Source organism: Somniosus microcephalus, chromosome 25, assembly GCF_052327205.1.
Source record: "Somniosus microcephalus isolate GS21.2 chromosome 25, FLI_Smic_1.0, whole genome shotgun sequence".
Taxonomy (NCBI): domain Eukaryota; kingdom Metazoa; phylum Chordata; class Chondrichthyes; order Squaliformes; family Somniosidae; genus Somniosus; species Somniosus microcephalus.
In genome coordinates, this window is record NC_141011.1 from 11,989,065 (window position 1) to 12,003,915 (window position 14,851).

The window sequence follows — 14,851 nt, forward strand, 5'->3', positions numbered from 1 at the left end:
CAGACAGACGTCCTCCAAGTATCTGGTGCACTCTCTCCTCCAGATCCGTTAGAGTGACCACTTGTGCAGGTCCGCCACCGGTTCGACGCTGCTCCTTCCGAATCTGCGCCATCTTGGACTGCAGGGGAAAGAAGGGGAGGTTCTGTTACATGAGGCCTTGAGACCTCCTCGCATGCCCCCATTGTGCAAGAGCCCTTACATGAGGCCTTGAGACCTTCTCGCATGCCCCCCATGGTGCAAGAGCCCTTACATGAGGCCTTGAGACATCTGTCCATGTGTGTGCCCAGAAAGGGCCATGGGTGCATACTGACAGATGGCCATTGGCGCATCATTGCAGCAGGGTGCCCGAAGTCAGCTGCAGATGGAGGGAAGCACAAGTTTAGTAAACCATCACTCACCCTAACGATCCGTGTGAGGTCGTTGAATTTCGTCCTGCACTGAACAGGGGTCCTGGTCGCCATGCTGCTGGAGTTCACCCTCACAGCAACCTCCCTCCAAGATCGTCGGTAAGCCTTCTGATTTGGCCTCTTGCCATTATCCGGGTACAGGACCTCCCGACGGTGTTCAACTGCAGCCACCAAGTGGTCCAGAGCCTCAGTGCTGAAGCGCTCTGCTCTCTGTCTAACCTTCTCCATAATGATCACCTTGTACCGCCAGACAAGCGCGAGCGCCGAATCTGAGGCCTGCAGAGCGTTGGGTGTTGAAGCTCAGTCTGACTGACCCACCCCTTTAAGAGCCAGCCGGTGCCTGTAGGTCTCGTGCTTTCCCGTAATTGAGTTCACCTGCGCTGCGCCCGTCCGCGTCGATATTGAGTAGCGCCTGACCTTTTGCGCCTTAAGAGCACCGTGCAACGGCTGATTTAGCGCCTCAATCCCCTTTGGGGGCGAAGCAACCCAATATCGCGCCAGGCGCAGATAAGTCTCGTCTGGCTATAAACTTTGCGCATCGCCAGTTCTAACGCCTCAACCGGGGCTATACCCAATTTCTAGGCCAATGTGTTTTGTTCAATTAACTGTTGCTAACAAGCTTACACACACACTATCTATGGATTATTATGATGGTGCAACATTGTGCTAAGCCCTATCCTAATTAGACAGCTTCACTTATCTTTGTTTTTAGCTTCCTACAAACTTTCTTTATTCAACAGTTAATGGAGACCTTGAAACTAATGACTATTCTAGCTGTAAGGAAATACTAATTTAAACATTAAGCTCGTTCATTTGCCTCATAAGCTACTGCTAAGCTAGCTTAATTTCCCATCAACCTCTCTGCCTCTTCCTTCTCCATGTTTCAACATGTCCCATGTTCCAACAGGGGCTCGCTCTGGCTACCTACCTCTCTTCCACGGCATTGTCTGTGCTCTGGTGGCCTTGGAAAGAGATCATCAGTATGCTTGAGGCCTTACACGACCGGTGGATGTTGCAGGGTATAGAATGTATTGTTGAGGCCAATGGCAATCTTATAATTTAATTGGTGTTCTTTTTTCTGCTGCTTATTAAGCATATTATTTAATTTCATTTTTTTGTTTATTATATTAATGGTGCCCTACAGGGACATTGCTATATTGATTTTATGTTTCCGTTTGGTGAGATTGAATCAATCAAAAATAAGGCCTAACATAGGGCCACTGAAGCTAATTAAAGCACTGAGGTCAGCTAATTCAGCACAGACCTAGCGTCAAACCTTTCTGGTCTCTGTGGGTCTGCTTGTCACTATCTCAGCCAGCTAAGTCAGTGGGAGAAGCTCCTTCCTCTGATTAAGGAAGAATTTATTTATTTGTATTTTAATGTTGGGAGATCCAGGAGTTTTAAAGTATTGAAGTTTTTTGTGCTGGAGGAAGAGTTCTAGGTCTCAGGATAAACGGAACTGTTGGAAGAAGATCCAGACAGGAGAAACTAGTTAGGGATGTTGGTTGTTTAAGAGCTGAAATCCCTTCAGATGTGAGCTGTAGCTCAGTTGGTAGCAGAATCGTCCCTGAATCCAAAGGTTGTGGGTTCAAGTCCCACTCCAGTGACTTGAGCACATAAAGCTAGGCTGACACTCCAGTGCAATGCTGAGGGAATGCTGCATTGTTGGAGGTGCTGTCTTTTGGATGAGATGTTAAACCGAGGCCACGTCTGCTCTCTCAGGTAGATGTAAATGATCCCATGGCACTATTTCGAAGAAGAGCAGGGGAGTTAAACCCCGGTATCCTACCCAATATTTATCCCTTAAGCAATATAACAAAAACGAATTATCTGGTCATTATCACGTTGCTGTTTATGGGACCTTGCTGTGTGCAAATTGGCTGCTGCGTTACCACAGTGACTTCCATTTCAGAAGTACTTCATTGGCTGTAAAGCGCTTTGAGACGTCCGGTGGTTGTGAAAGGCGCTATATAAATGCAAGTCTTTCTTTCTTTCAAGAACATACCTGCCCACTTCAAAACTTACGTTAATAAAACTTTGGCTCTCACCCACCCAATTACGTAAATTATTTATTTATGTAAGTGGGGTGTTAAGGGGCACACATTTTTGTATGTAAATGGGGTGGATTAGCAGCACATTTATCTAATTAATGTAAATGTTTAGAGGAACTAATTTATTTATGTAAATGTGGATTAAGGCACAGATTTATTTCTTTGTGAGTTGGTGAGGACACAGATTCATTTTTATAACTATGATAAGTGAGCGGCAGATTCATGGAGATAATGCAAAAAATATCATATACTGTGAATGCCATATACTGCAAAGTACTCTATTAATATATAAAAATTATACCTTGGGAAGTCTCCTTCTGTAACTGTAATTGCATTTTTATGATTAGTAACCATTTTCCTGCAATTCATATTATTTATGATTCCCTAGACTATGGGTATATGTAGGGGAGGGTATCAAACCACTCAACAGGGTCCAACAATCCATATATGTCAGCTCAGTTGGTACGGAGCATATATCTTAAAACAAAAAACCAGTTGTGTTACTGTTACTCCACATGCACGTTCCACTTTACATGATGCAGACATAATTTGGCCGTAAGCCAAAATGGCATGTGTTTGGGTGGTTATAATAATAATGGATTTAGAATCATTCATTGAACACTGATTTTCTGTACTTTTTTGTACTATACTTTTATTTCCACTGTTTTTGCCTTCCGTCAGGAAGTGAGCCACTCGCCGCAGAATACCCAGCTTTTGATGTGCTCCAGTAGCTAGGGCATTTATGTGGCTGGTCCAGTTGAGTTTCTGGTCAATGACAACCCCCAGAATGTTTATGGTGGGAGATTCTGCGATGGTAGTGCCATTGAAAGTTAAGGGAATGTAGTTGGACTTTTTAAAAATGTATTTATTCACGGGATGTGGACGTCACCGGCAACACCAGCATTTATTGCCCATCCCTAATTGCCCTTGAGAAGGTGGTGGTGAACCTCCTTCTTGAACTACTGCAGTCTGTGTGGTGAAGGTATTCTCAAAGTGCTGTTAGGTAGGGAGTTACAGGATTTTGACCCAGCGACGATGAAATAACGGCGATATATTTCCAAGTCAGGATGGTATGTGACTTGCAGAGCAACTTGGAGATAGAAACCTAGAAACATAGAAAATAGGAGCAGGAGTAGGCCATTCGACCCCTCGAGCCTGCTCCGCCATTCAATGCGATCATGGCTGATCATCCAAATTCAGTACCCTGTCCCTGCCTTCTCCCCATACCCCTTGATCCCTTTAGCCTTAAGAAATATATCCAACTCCTTCTTGAATATATTTAATGTATTGGCCTCTACTGCCTTCTGTGGTAGAGAATTCCACAGGTTCACCATTCTCTGGGTGAAGAAATTCCTCCTCATTTCTGTCCTAAATGGCCTACCCCTTATCCTTAGACTGTGACCCCTGGTTCTGGACTCCCCGACTATCGGGAACATCCTTCCTGCATCTAGCCTGTCCAGTCCTGTCAGAATTTTATAAGTTTCAATGAGATCCCCTCTCATTCTTCTAAACTCCAGTGAGTATAAGCCCAATCGACCCAATCTCTCCTCATACGTCATTCCTGCCATCCCAGGTATCAGCCTGGTGAATCTTCGCTGAACTCCTTCCATGGCAAGAACATCCTTCCTCAGATAAGGCGACCAAAACTGCACACAATACTCAAGATGTGGTCTCACCAAGGCCCTGTATAACTGCAGCAAGACATCCTTGTTCCTGTACTCAAACCCTCTCGCTACGAAGGCCAACATACCATTTGCCTGCTGCACCTGCATGCTTACCTTCAGATGGTGGTGTTCCCATGCGCCTGCTGCCCTTGTCCTTCTATGAGGTAGAGGTCGCAGGTTTGAGAGGTGCTGTCGAAGAAGCCTTGGCGAGTTGCTGCAGTGCATCTTTTAGATGGTACATACTGCAGCCACGGTGCACCGGTGGTGGAGGGAGTGAATGTTTGACATGGTGGATTGGGTGCCAATCATGCGGGCTGCTTTGTCCTGGATGGTGTTGAGCTCCTTGAGTGTTGTTGGAGCTGCACTCATCCAGGCAAGTGGAGAGTATTCCATCACACTCTTGACTTGTGCCTTGAAGTTGGTGTAAAGACTTTGGGGAGTCAGGAGGTGAGTCACTCACCACAGAATACCCAGCTTCTGACCTGCTCTTGTAGCCACAATATTTATGTGGCTGGTCCAGTTAAGTTTCTGGTCAATGGTGACCCCCAGGATGTTGATGGTGGGGATTTGATGCTGGTAATGCGATTGAATGTCATGGGGGGGTGGTTGGACTCTCGTTGAAGATGGTCATTGTCTGGCACTTGTGTGACGCAAATGTTACTTGCCACATATCCGCCCAAGCATGCATATTGCCTAGGTCTTGCTGCATGCAGGCACGGACTGCTTCATTATCTGAGGAATTGTGAATGGAACTGAACACCGTGCAGTCATCAGCAAACATCCCCGCTTCTGACCTTATGATGGGGGGAAGGTCAGTGTTGAATCAGCTGAAGATGGTTGGGCCTAGGACACTGCACTGAGGATCTCCAGCTACAATGTCCTGGGGCTGAGATGATTGGCCTCCAACAACCGCAACCATCTTCCTTTGTGCTAGGTATGACTCCAGCCAGTGGAGAGTTTTCCCCCTGATCCCCATTGACTTCAATTTTACTAGGGCTCTTTGACGCCACACTCAGTCAAATGTTGCCTTGATGTCAAGGGCAGTCATTCTCACCTCACCTCTGGAATTCAGCTCTTTCTTTCTATGTTTGGACCAAGGCTGTAATGAGGTCGGGACCCGAGTGGTCCTGCTGCTTGATAGCACTGTTGATGACACCTTCCATCACTTTGCTGATGATTGAGAGTAGGCTGGTGGAGTGGTAATTGGCCGGATTGGAATTGTCCTGCTTTTTGTGGACAAGACAGACCTGGGCAATTTTCCACTTTGTTGGGTGGATGCCTGTGTTATAGCTGTACTGGAACAGCTTGGCTAGAGGTGCAGCTAGTTCTGGAGCACAAGTCTTCAGCACTACAACCGGGATGTTGTCGAGCCCATAGCCTTTGCTATATCCGAGGCTGAGATGGATGATCCAGTCAGCACTTCTGGCTGAAGATGGTTACAAACGCTTCAGCCTTGTCTTTTTCACTCTCGTGCTGGGCTCTGCCATCATTGAGGATGGGGATGTTCATGGAGCCTTCTCCTCCCGTTAGTTGTTTAATTGTCCCCCGCCATTCACGACTGGATGTGGCAGGACTGTAGAGCTTTGACCTGATCCATTGTTTGTTGCATGGCTTCTCTCTGTTTATCATGCTGCTTCCACTGTTTAGCATGCATGTAGTCCTGTGTTGTAGCTTTACCAGGTTGGCATCTCATTTTTCAGGTACACCTGGTGTTGTTCCCAGCAAGCTCTTCTACACTCCTCATTGAACCATCTGGCTTGATGGTGATGGAGAAGTGAGGGATATGCTGGGCCATGAGATCACAGATTATGGTGAAATACAATTCTGTTGTTGCTGATAACCCACAGCGTTTCATGGATGGCCAGTTTAGAGCTGCTAGATCTGTTCTACTATCTCCACAAGGACTGCGGTGGTCACTCCTACCAATACCGCGATGACCAGATGCATCTGCAACAGGTAGATTGGTGAGGATGATGTCAAGTAAGTTATTCCCTCATAAATATAAACAGAAAATGCTGGAAAAGCTATTCCCTCATGTTGGTTCTCTCAGCACCTGCCGCAAGCCTAGCTGGAATGTAGATAAACTTGCAGCCACCTTAAAAATACGTAGCTTTGCAAAATCCTTCACTGTAGTCATGGTTGTTTATAAATGGGATACAACACACTAACTGATTCCGGTAGCCATACCCTCTCTCACTAAAGCTGTGTTGTACTGAGCATTCTGTAGCATCTCCTTCAGATTCATCTTTGTCCTGGGCCCACTGTAGCACTACACCTAAACACATAAGACACCTTTATGGATAATGGTGATAACTGTGAATATGGTTAGTCATTCTTTCACTAAGCAGAATAATCCATCCCTCATTTGATATTCCCTTTAGTTTCTCAAACAAAACCTGTAAAAGTTTCTGAAATAACAACAGAAAATGCTGGAAATACTCAGCAGGCCAGGCAGCATCCGTGGAGAGAGAAACCGAGTCAACGTTTCAGGTCTGGGGCCCTTCATCAGAACTGGAAAACGCTGAAAAGTTTCTCTTCCCACTGGATCTGCAGCATTGATTTGTCGGAATTCTTCCACGGATGATGAACTGAAATTGGATGTTCCTTTTCCCTTACTTTCACTGATACGGGGAGGTGTTAATACCCAGGTCAGAACAGGCACACCTCTGTCTTTTCCCTGATAGCGAAGAAAACACATTCAGCTTAGGAAAGTTTGAATGTTACTTATAACGAAGAACAAATTCTGCCACCAACATCTTTCTGTTTCTTTGTTCCAAAGTACACCAAAGAACCACAAATTGCTCTAGCAAATAGCTGAGACAGACTGTGATGAAATAACTCTGTGTTCTGGCATTTGTATTGTCTGTTGTTGTTGTACTTGTTAATGTCTGGAATGTTCTACAGGTGTAACCACTAATGCTCCTCCCTAGCCCCGCCCCTCTGGATCCTCCGGATTGGTGTGAGTCTTACTTATAAGAGCTGGGTCGGTGATGAATGATGGTTGCCCTGTGTTAACTTGATGCCATGTTCTTACTTAATAAAAGCCTTTAGTTTTAAGCTTTAACCTCATGGATTCAGACTGTTATTTGGCACATCACAGACAAAATAGGCCAAATTGCCACCTCTGTGCTGTAAACCTTTATGGTTCTGTAGGGTTTCTGATCTTGATTGTTATCTAGTGTAAAATTGGAGGGTGAGACAATGCAAGACACTAAAGAATGGCATCCCGAGAAAGCTGGGAGCATGTTGCCCATCTTTCTTCTCAGTTAGGGAATATTATAGATTGTATGCATGGACATAAGAGTAAAACACAAAAAAAATTAAAAAGCAAAAATGAAAAAAATGCACAAGTGCTACATCGATACGAATGGAATTTGCATAATTCTCTTGTAACTAATTGAGAGCTGGATATGTTTGACAATGTCTCAACTTCTATGAGAATTCTGAGTTTAGACTTCTCATCTGTCACTGAAATCATTGCAGACAACACTTCAGTGAAGTATTTTTCTGTCTTTTGACGAGCTCCAATTGTAGCATTTCCTAAACCTTCTATAGTCAGCTTCTGGATAACAGGAGAAGCATCGATCGAGCATTGAAGTATGTTCTCACGTCTGTGAGCAACAATTCCGACATCGCTGAGTGAGGTAAAAGCTCTGCAAAGAAAGCAGCTACAGCGATTCTCTGGTTCTAATGTATGTTAAGTAGGTGAGTTGCTCAACAACGCTGATCAGATGAGGAACAGCACAGATGATCACTGTGCTTTCCAGCAGCATAATGTCTTAATGGTGCTTTGCTGGACTCTTGAGCAGATTCCAAACTCCTTTTTTTATTATTATCATCCTTTCCCTGGGTCAGGACAGCATGAAGTATCTCAGAAAGATAACTGTAAGCATCAATGAGGCAAGCTGAGGTTTTTTTAAAAATCTTTTGGAGTCCTAAGAAAACTCCTAGCAAAATGTTTGCACTCAGAGGGACCTGGGTGTCCTTGTACATGTATCACAGAAAGTTAACATGCAGGTACAGCAAGCAATTAGGAAAGCAAATGGTATGTTAGCTTTTGTTACAAAGGGATTGGAGTATAAGAGTCTATAAGAGTCTTACTACAATTATACAGGGCATTGGTGAGGCCACACCTGGAGTACTGTGTACAGTTCTGTCTCCTTACCTAACGAAAGACATACTTGCCTTAGAGGGAGTGCAGCGAAGGTTCACTAGACTGGTCCCTGGGATGAGGGGATTGCCCTATGAGGAGAGATTGAGTAGACTAGGCCTATATTCCTTAGAGTTAAGAAGAGTCATAGTCATAGTCACAGAGTCATAACGGCACAGAAGGAGGCCATTCGGTCCATCGAGTCTGTGCCGGTTCTCTGTAGAATGAGAGGTGATCTAATTGAAACACATAAAATTCTTAAGGGGCTTGACGGGAAATGCTGGAAAAAGCCCGCTTGATTGTCACCCCGTCCACCACCTTAAACATTCACTCCCTCCACCACCGGTGTACCGTGGCTGCAGTGTGTACCATCTACAAGATGCACTGCAGCAACTCGCCAAGGCTTCTTCGACAGTACCTTCCAAATCCACGACCTCTACCACCTAGAAGGACAAGGGCAGCAGGCGCATGGGGACACCATCACCTGCAAGTTCCCCTCCAAGTTACACATCACCCTGATTTGGAAATATATCGCCGTTCCTTCATCGTCGCTGGGTCAAAATCCTGGAACTCCCTCCCTAACAGCTCTATGGGAGTACCTCCACCACACGGACTGCAGTGGTTCAAGAAGGTGGCTCACCACCACCTTCTCGAGGGCATTTAGGGATGGGCAATAAATGCTGGCATTGCCAGCGATGCCCACATCCCATAAACGAATAAAAAAATGTTTTTAATTCCCCTGGCTTGGAATCTAGAACATGGGGTCACAGTCTCAGAATAAGGGGTCAGCCATTTAGGACTGAGATGAGGAGAAACTTCTTCACTCAAAGGGTTGTGAATCTTTGGAATTCTCTACCCCAGAGAGCCATAGATGCTCAGTCGTTGAGTATATTCAAGACACAGGTCGATAAATTTTTGGGAACGAAGGGAATTAAGGGATATGGGGATAGTGTAGGAAGGTGGCGTTGAGGTAGAAGATCAGCCATGATCTTGTTGAATGGCGGAGCAGGCTTGAAGGGCCAAATGGCCTACTCCTGCTCCTATTTCTTATGTTCTCTTGGGCCAACACAAAATCTTCTTTTAAAAAAAAAACAGAAACTTATCTGGTTTTGGAGCGACTTGTGGTCCCTTTGATGTCCGTTGGTTAGACCGCTCAATGCCTGGTACCAATGGGCAGTGTGTGATACCTCAAAATTGTGTTGGGTCTTATGTACATATTAGAGCCCCAATTAGCATATTATAAGTAGGCTCCCGCCTGAAACGGACTCCGGCTCTTGCGGAGGCTCCAATGAAAATCCTAGAGGGCGGATCCAGAGTGGGAACGGGGAAGTAAATACTTTGTTGTGATTTTCGGGGTTGCTCACATCCTGTTCCCACCAGGCAGAGGGCCTCTCAGTTGGAGTGGGTCATTGAGTCAGAATTTCCCATTTTAATACAGGCACAAGTGTTATTGTGATATCCTCTGGCTCGAGCTGTCATATAACTCGCTGGTGAAGAGGAACTTATAATTGAGTCAGTCATGCAATTGTGAGTTGGTTTTTAAACTGCTGTTTAAGATTGTTTTTCAGAAAGCCAATGATAAATAATAGCGATATACGGGTAGATTTTATGAATTTGTGTTCTCGGCAGAAAATGCTGCAGAGTTCACCAACCGCCGTTCTCTCCATTCCAAATATGCTCCCCCAATGGGTAAAGCTGTGCATCGGAGTTGACATTTGTAAATTATACCCTATTCAGTATCATTATATGGGTTCAAGTCTAAAAAATATGACAAATTTAATCAGTGTATTGTAGCCAGGTTTTATAGCTTTAACTTATTTTTAAGTGTGTTGAAAGTCACAGGGGAATTATTTCTACTGAATTGCCCCATTATCTTTCTCTCTGTTGATATCTACACAAAAACTTTTTTCTCCCTAATTTGCCTCTATACCAGTAGCATAAAACACTGGTGAACATAAACTCATGCTAGTCAAGAAACATTTATCATATCTATATTCTGCATCACATATAAAAAGTCACGATTGCCTCATATTTTTCAGGAAACCATCAAAAAATGTATTAACACTTACTTCACAGTCTCTCACCACTTCTCAAAGTTCTTTCCACATCTTTTAAGCAGCCACATTGCTCTCTTGCCTATCCCTAACTTATGGAACAGCATGTTCTCTGACTCGTCACGAGCAGCAACATGAGAGATCTACCAGTTAATTACTAAATGTTAGAAAAAGAGATATCTGCATCTGTTTGTGTTGAACTCTTCCCCTTCTTCAGCTTAACATTGGCAAGACTGAAGCCATCGTATTTGGCTCCCAGCAGAAACTCTGCACACTATCCTCGATTCCATACCCCCACCTGGCTGCTCGTTCAAAATTGGATTTATATAGCGCCTTTAACATAGAAAGAAACATCCAAAGACGTCTTACAGAAGTTTGAAGAGAAAGGGATGCCCAGGATAGAGAGATTAGGAGGAGAGCAAAGAGGTGGGTTTTAAGAAAGGAGGGAAGGGAGGTGGCGAGGCAAACATTTTTAAATTCCAGTTTTAAAACAAATGTATTTTTGTGTATATACTCTAAAAAGCATATAAATATAAAAATATTCTTTGTTTCCATACCACTCATGATAATCATCGGTCTGATCGAGACACTGTTGTATGCCTTTATAATTATAACTTTTAATTATGAGTAATTCCGTTCTTTTCTAGGGTGTCACTGAAGGCTACAATGGAACAATATTTGCCTATGGACAGACAGGAAGTGGGAAGTCATTCACCATGCAAGGCATTTCTCAGCCAACATCGCAACGAGGAGTTATTCCCAGGGCTTTTGAACATATATTTGAGAGTATCCAGGTAGTTAAGCTATAGCTCAGAGTTTAACAAGATCTGGATTCCTGTGGTTAACTATTGAATTGTTGTGGGGCTCAAAGCTGTAATGGAGACTATTAAGATATCATGAAATTCTTTGTGCACACTTACCAACAGTCTCATTTTTTCCATAACAGTCCTGGTTTTGTAGAGTTTATCTCATGTCCCAGTGTGTCAAAATTGCAGAAAAATGAATTCCATCCTGCTTCAATATCAAAATATTTGGTGTGGTACACGTCCTCTTGAAGCACAAGTAATGGCATAGTCAGATGTGCTTCAACGAGTTATGAATGGAGCAGAACACGGGTTTGCATTTGGGATTCACCAGGTGGTGAGTTCCTGATCTCAGTTATCCTGTCAGGGATGTCCATTCAGAGGTGAGGCAGCTCTCCGCAGGGCAGGAGATAAAACTGGATGGTAACTCACTTCCGCCCAGTCCTAGAGGTTGGATTGAGGCAGGATTAGGAGCTCGTTCCTTAATTGTGCTCTGTGGGAGGAAGTAAAGAATGGAGACCTCAAAAAGTACATTTTATGTTGCTATTTATAGTTCTTTTCTCCTCTCTTTGTTTTTGTCTTCCTCCTTAGCTATTCATATAATGAAATAATCAGCTATTATTCAATGTCATTACATTTAGATTTGATATCATTAAGTACTTTGATTACTTTGCAGCAAAATGTAAGCAGTTTAAGAGGTTTCACTGCCACTGTGTGTTCACCCACAGTGTACAGAAAATACAAAGTTCCTGGTGAGGGCTTCATATTTGGAAATTTACAATGAAGAGATCCGAGACCTTCTGGGGAAAGACACCAAACAGAAGCTGGAGGTAAAGTGAAGATTTGTATGAGCATTGTCTCGAGATAAGTGGTCTTATAATATTAAAAATCTCTCGTACAATGAATGTATACATTAAAAATATATTTTTTTAAATTGTGAATATGGTTCCAGTACAAAAAGCTGCAATTTAGCACTTGTTGGCTAGCCAGGTTTGCTAACTTAGCTTTCAGACACAGTTCAAATATTGCCTAAAGAAATGTAACCATAACCTTTGGGAACACCAGTCCAAGTCAGCAGCACATTCTGGCTGGTGGCATCATTTGTGCTAGCTCGAAACAGGCGAGCAAGGGCTGGGAAACTGGGCAGAAAAGCCCTCTCCAAATCCCTACCCAATTTGCGTGGGTCTCAATGTTTTGTCAGGCCTTTTGGGTTGACCCTATATGTTCTCACAAGTTCTGTGTGAGAGCTTCATTTTAATAATGAAATGGATGGAAATTATATTTGAATGAGAATGCACGCATTCTCTGGGGTAGAGAATTCCAAAGATCACAACCCCCTGAGTGAAGAAATTTCTCCTCATCTCAGTCCTAAATGGCCGACCCCTTAACCTGAGATTATAACCCCTAGCTGTGGACATTCCAGCAAGAGGAAACAGCCTCTCAGCATCTACCCTGTCAAGCCATCTAAGAATTTTATATGTTTCAATGAGATCACCTCTCATTCTTCTAAACTCCAGAGAGTATCGGCCCATTCTACTCAATCTCTTCTCATAGGACAGCCCTCTCATTCCAGGAATCAATCTAGTGAACCTTCATTGCACCCTCTCGAAGGCAAGTATATCCTTCCTTAGGTAAGGAGACTAAAACTGTACACAGTACTCCAGGCGCGGTCTCACCAGGGCCCTATATAACTACAGCAAGACTTTCTTACTCTTATACTCCAACCCCCTTGCAATAAAGGCTAACATACCATTTGCCTTCCTAATTGCTTGCTGTACCTGCATGCTAACTTTCGTGATTCGTGTACAAGGACAGCCAAATCCCTCTGAATACCAACATTTACCAATCAATTCAATTCAAATCGCTTTATTGGCATGATAAGGTACATCTTATGTTGCCAAAGCATCGAAAACATTTAGGGTTGAACACATAAACGCAGATCTATTCATACAGTGTATAAACAGATATATCCCTGAGTGTATAAATATACATTCGTATAATTTGTATATACTCTTTTCTTAGGTTCACTGGTTGTCCCTCTGTTTATAGCAAGCTGTAACATAGTGTGCCGCTAAGATTACACAATTTCTCTGTTCCCCTAGTAGGCATGGCAGTTTTTGGTCGTCATTCAAATTTCTGAATTCAGGGCATATTTTTGTGAATTTTTGGTAGAAATTCTCCCTGATGCCCTGATATTTTCCACAAGCTGTGAGGAAGTGCCTCTCTGTCTCCACCACTCCCTGACTGCAGTGAGAGCATATCCTGTCCTCTCTTGGCAGCCGGGTCTGTCTGTGTCTGCCTTTTTCGATGGCCAGGCTCTCTCACCTTTTAAAAAAATATTCTGCTTTTCTATTCTTCCTACCAAAGTGGATAATTTCACATTTCCCCACGTTATACTCCATCTGCCATCTTCTTGCCGAATCACTTAACCGGTCTATATCCCTATGCAACCTCTTTGTGTCCTCCTCACAAATTACTTTCCCACCTAGCTTTGTATCGTCAGCAAACTTGGATATATTACACTTGGTCCCCTCATCTAAGTCATTGATATAGATTATAAATAGCTGAGGCCCAAGCACTGATCCTTGCAGCACTCCATTAGTTACAACCTGCCTCCCGAAAAAGACCCGTTTATTCATGCTAATATATTACCCCAATTCCATGAGCCCTAATCTTGTGTAACAACCTCTTGTGTGGCGCCTTATCGAATGCCTTCTGAAAATCCAAATATACTCCAGCCACTGGTTCCTACTCATCTACCCTGTCAGTTACACCCTCAAAAAACTCCAATAGATTTGTCAATCTCTGTTTCCCTTTCATAAATCCGTGTTGACTCTGCCTAATCATACTATGATTTTCGAAGTGCCCTGTTACCATGTTCCTAATCTAGCATTTTCCCTACTACTGATGTCAGGCTGACTGGCCTATAGTTCCCCGTTTTCGCTCTCCCTCCTTTCTTGTAACAGCGGGGTTACATTTGCTACCTTCCAATCCATGGGGACCATTCTAGAATCTAGGGAATTCTGGAAGATCAAAACCAATGCATTCGCCATCTCTGCAGCCACCTCTTTTAAGACCCTAGGATGTAGGCCATCAGGTCAAGGGCATTTGTCAGCTTTTAGTCCCATTTATTTCTCCAGTACTTTTTCTTTACTAATACTAATTTTTTTAAGTTCCTCGCTCTCATTAGACTCTTGGATCCCCACTATTTCCGGAATGTTTGTTGTGTACTCTACTGTGAAGATGGATTTATCAGCCTGTCTTTTTCAAATCAGTGAACCTGTTTGTAGCCTTCAAAGGGATAGTCAGGCCAGATAGCTTCGTAAATGGTGAGAAAAGGAAAAGAAACACTATGCAAGAATATTATGTATAACCATAGTTTAGCACATCAGTTGTTAACTATATAACATTTTCTACTAAACAAGGAGTTAGCTGAGCTCAACAAATACTGGAAAAAAGTTATGTTGTGTTACTGCTACTTTTCACTTGTTCTTTTATATTTAAATACATTTGTTTGGCAATTAAAGCCTAAGTCAAAGTCCAGTGTAGTGTTATTTTGCTACCTTCTGAAGACCAGGAGGATCAGATTAAAGCACAAGACAGAACCAGTAGCTAAATTAGAGTAAAGAAGGCTCTCTGTTCAATCTTTGGGCATACTATAAATTTACATAGATACCTAAGCAAGTGAAGACACTCTGAAAAATAGAGCTAGCACTCACCAA

General features: G+C 43.3%; 1 protein-coding gene across 1 annotated transcript in view; it reads left to right on the top strand.

Annotated features, from left to right (window-relative positions):
* kif17 (kinesin family member 17) overlaps window positions 1–14,851 on the top strand; it is an 87,119-nt gene that overhangs the window by 12,873 nt on the left and 59,395 nt on the right. The window contains exons 2-3 of the mRNA XM_085966828.1: window positions 10,974–11,120; window positions 11,858–11,959. Of these exons, the coding sequence (XP_085822954.1) occupies window positions 10,974–11,120; window positions 11,858–11,959 (249 nt within the window). The remainder of the gene's footprint in view (window positions 1–10,973; window positions 11,121–11,857; window positions 11,960–14,851) is intronic.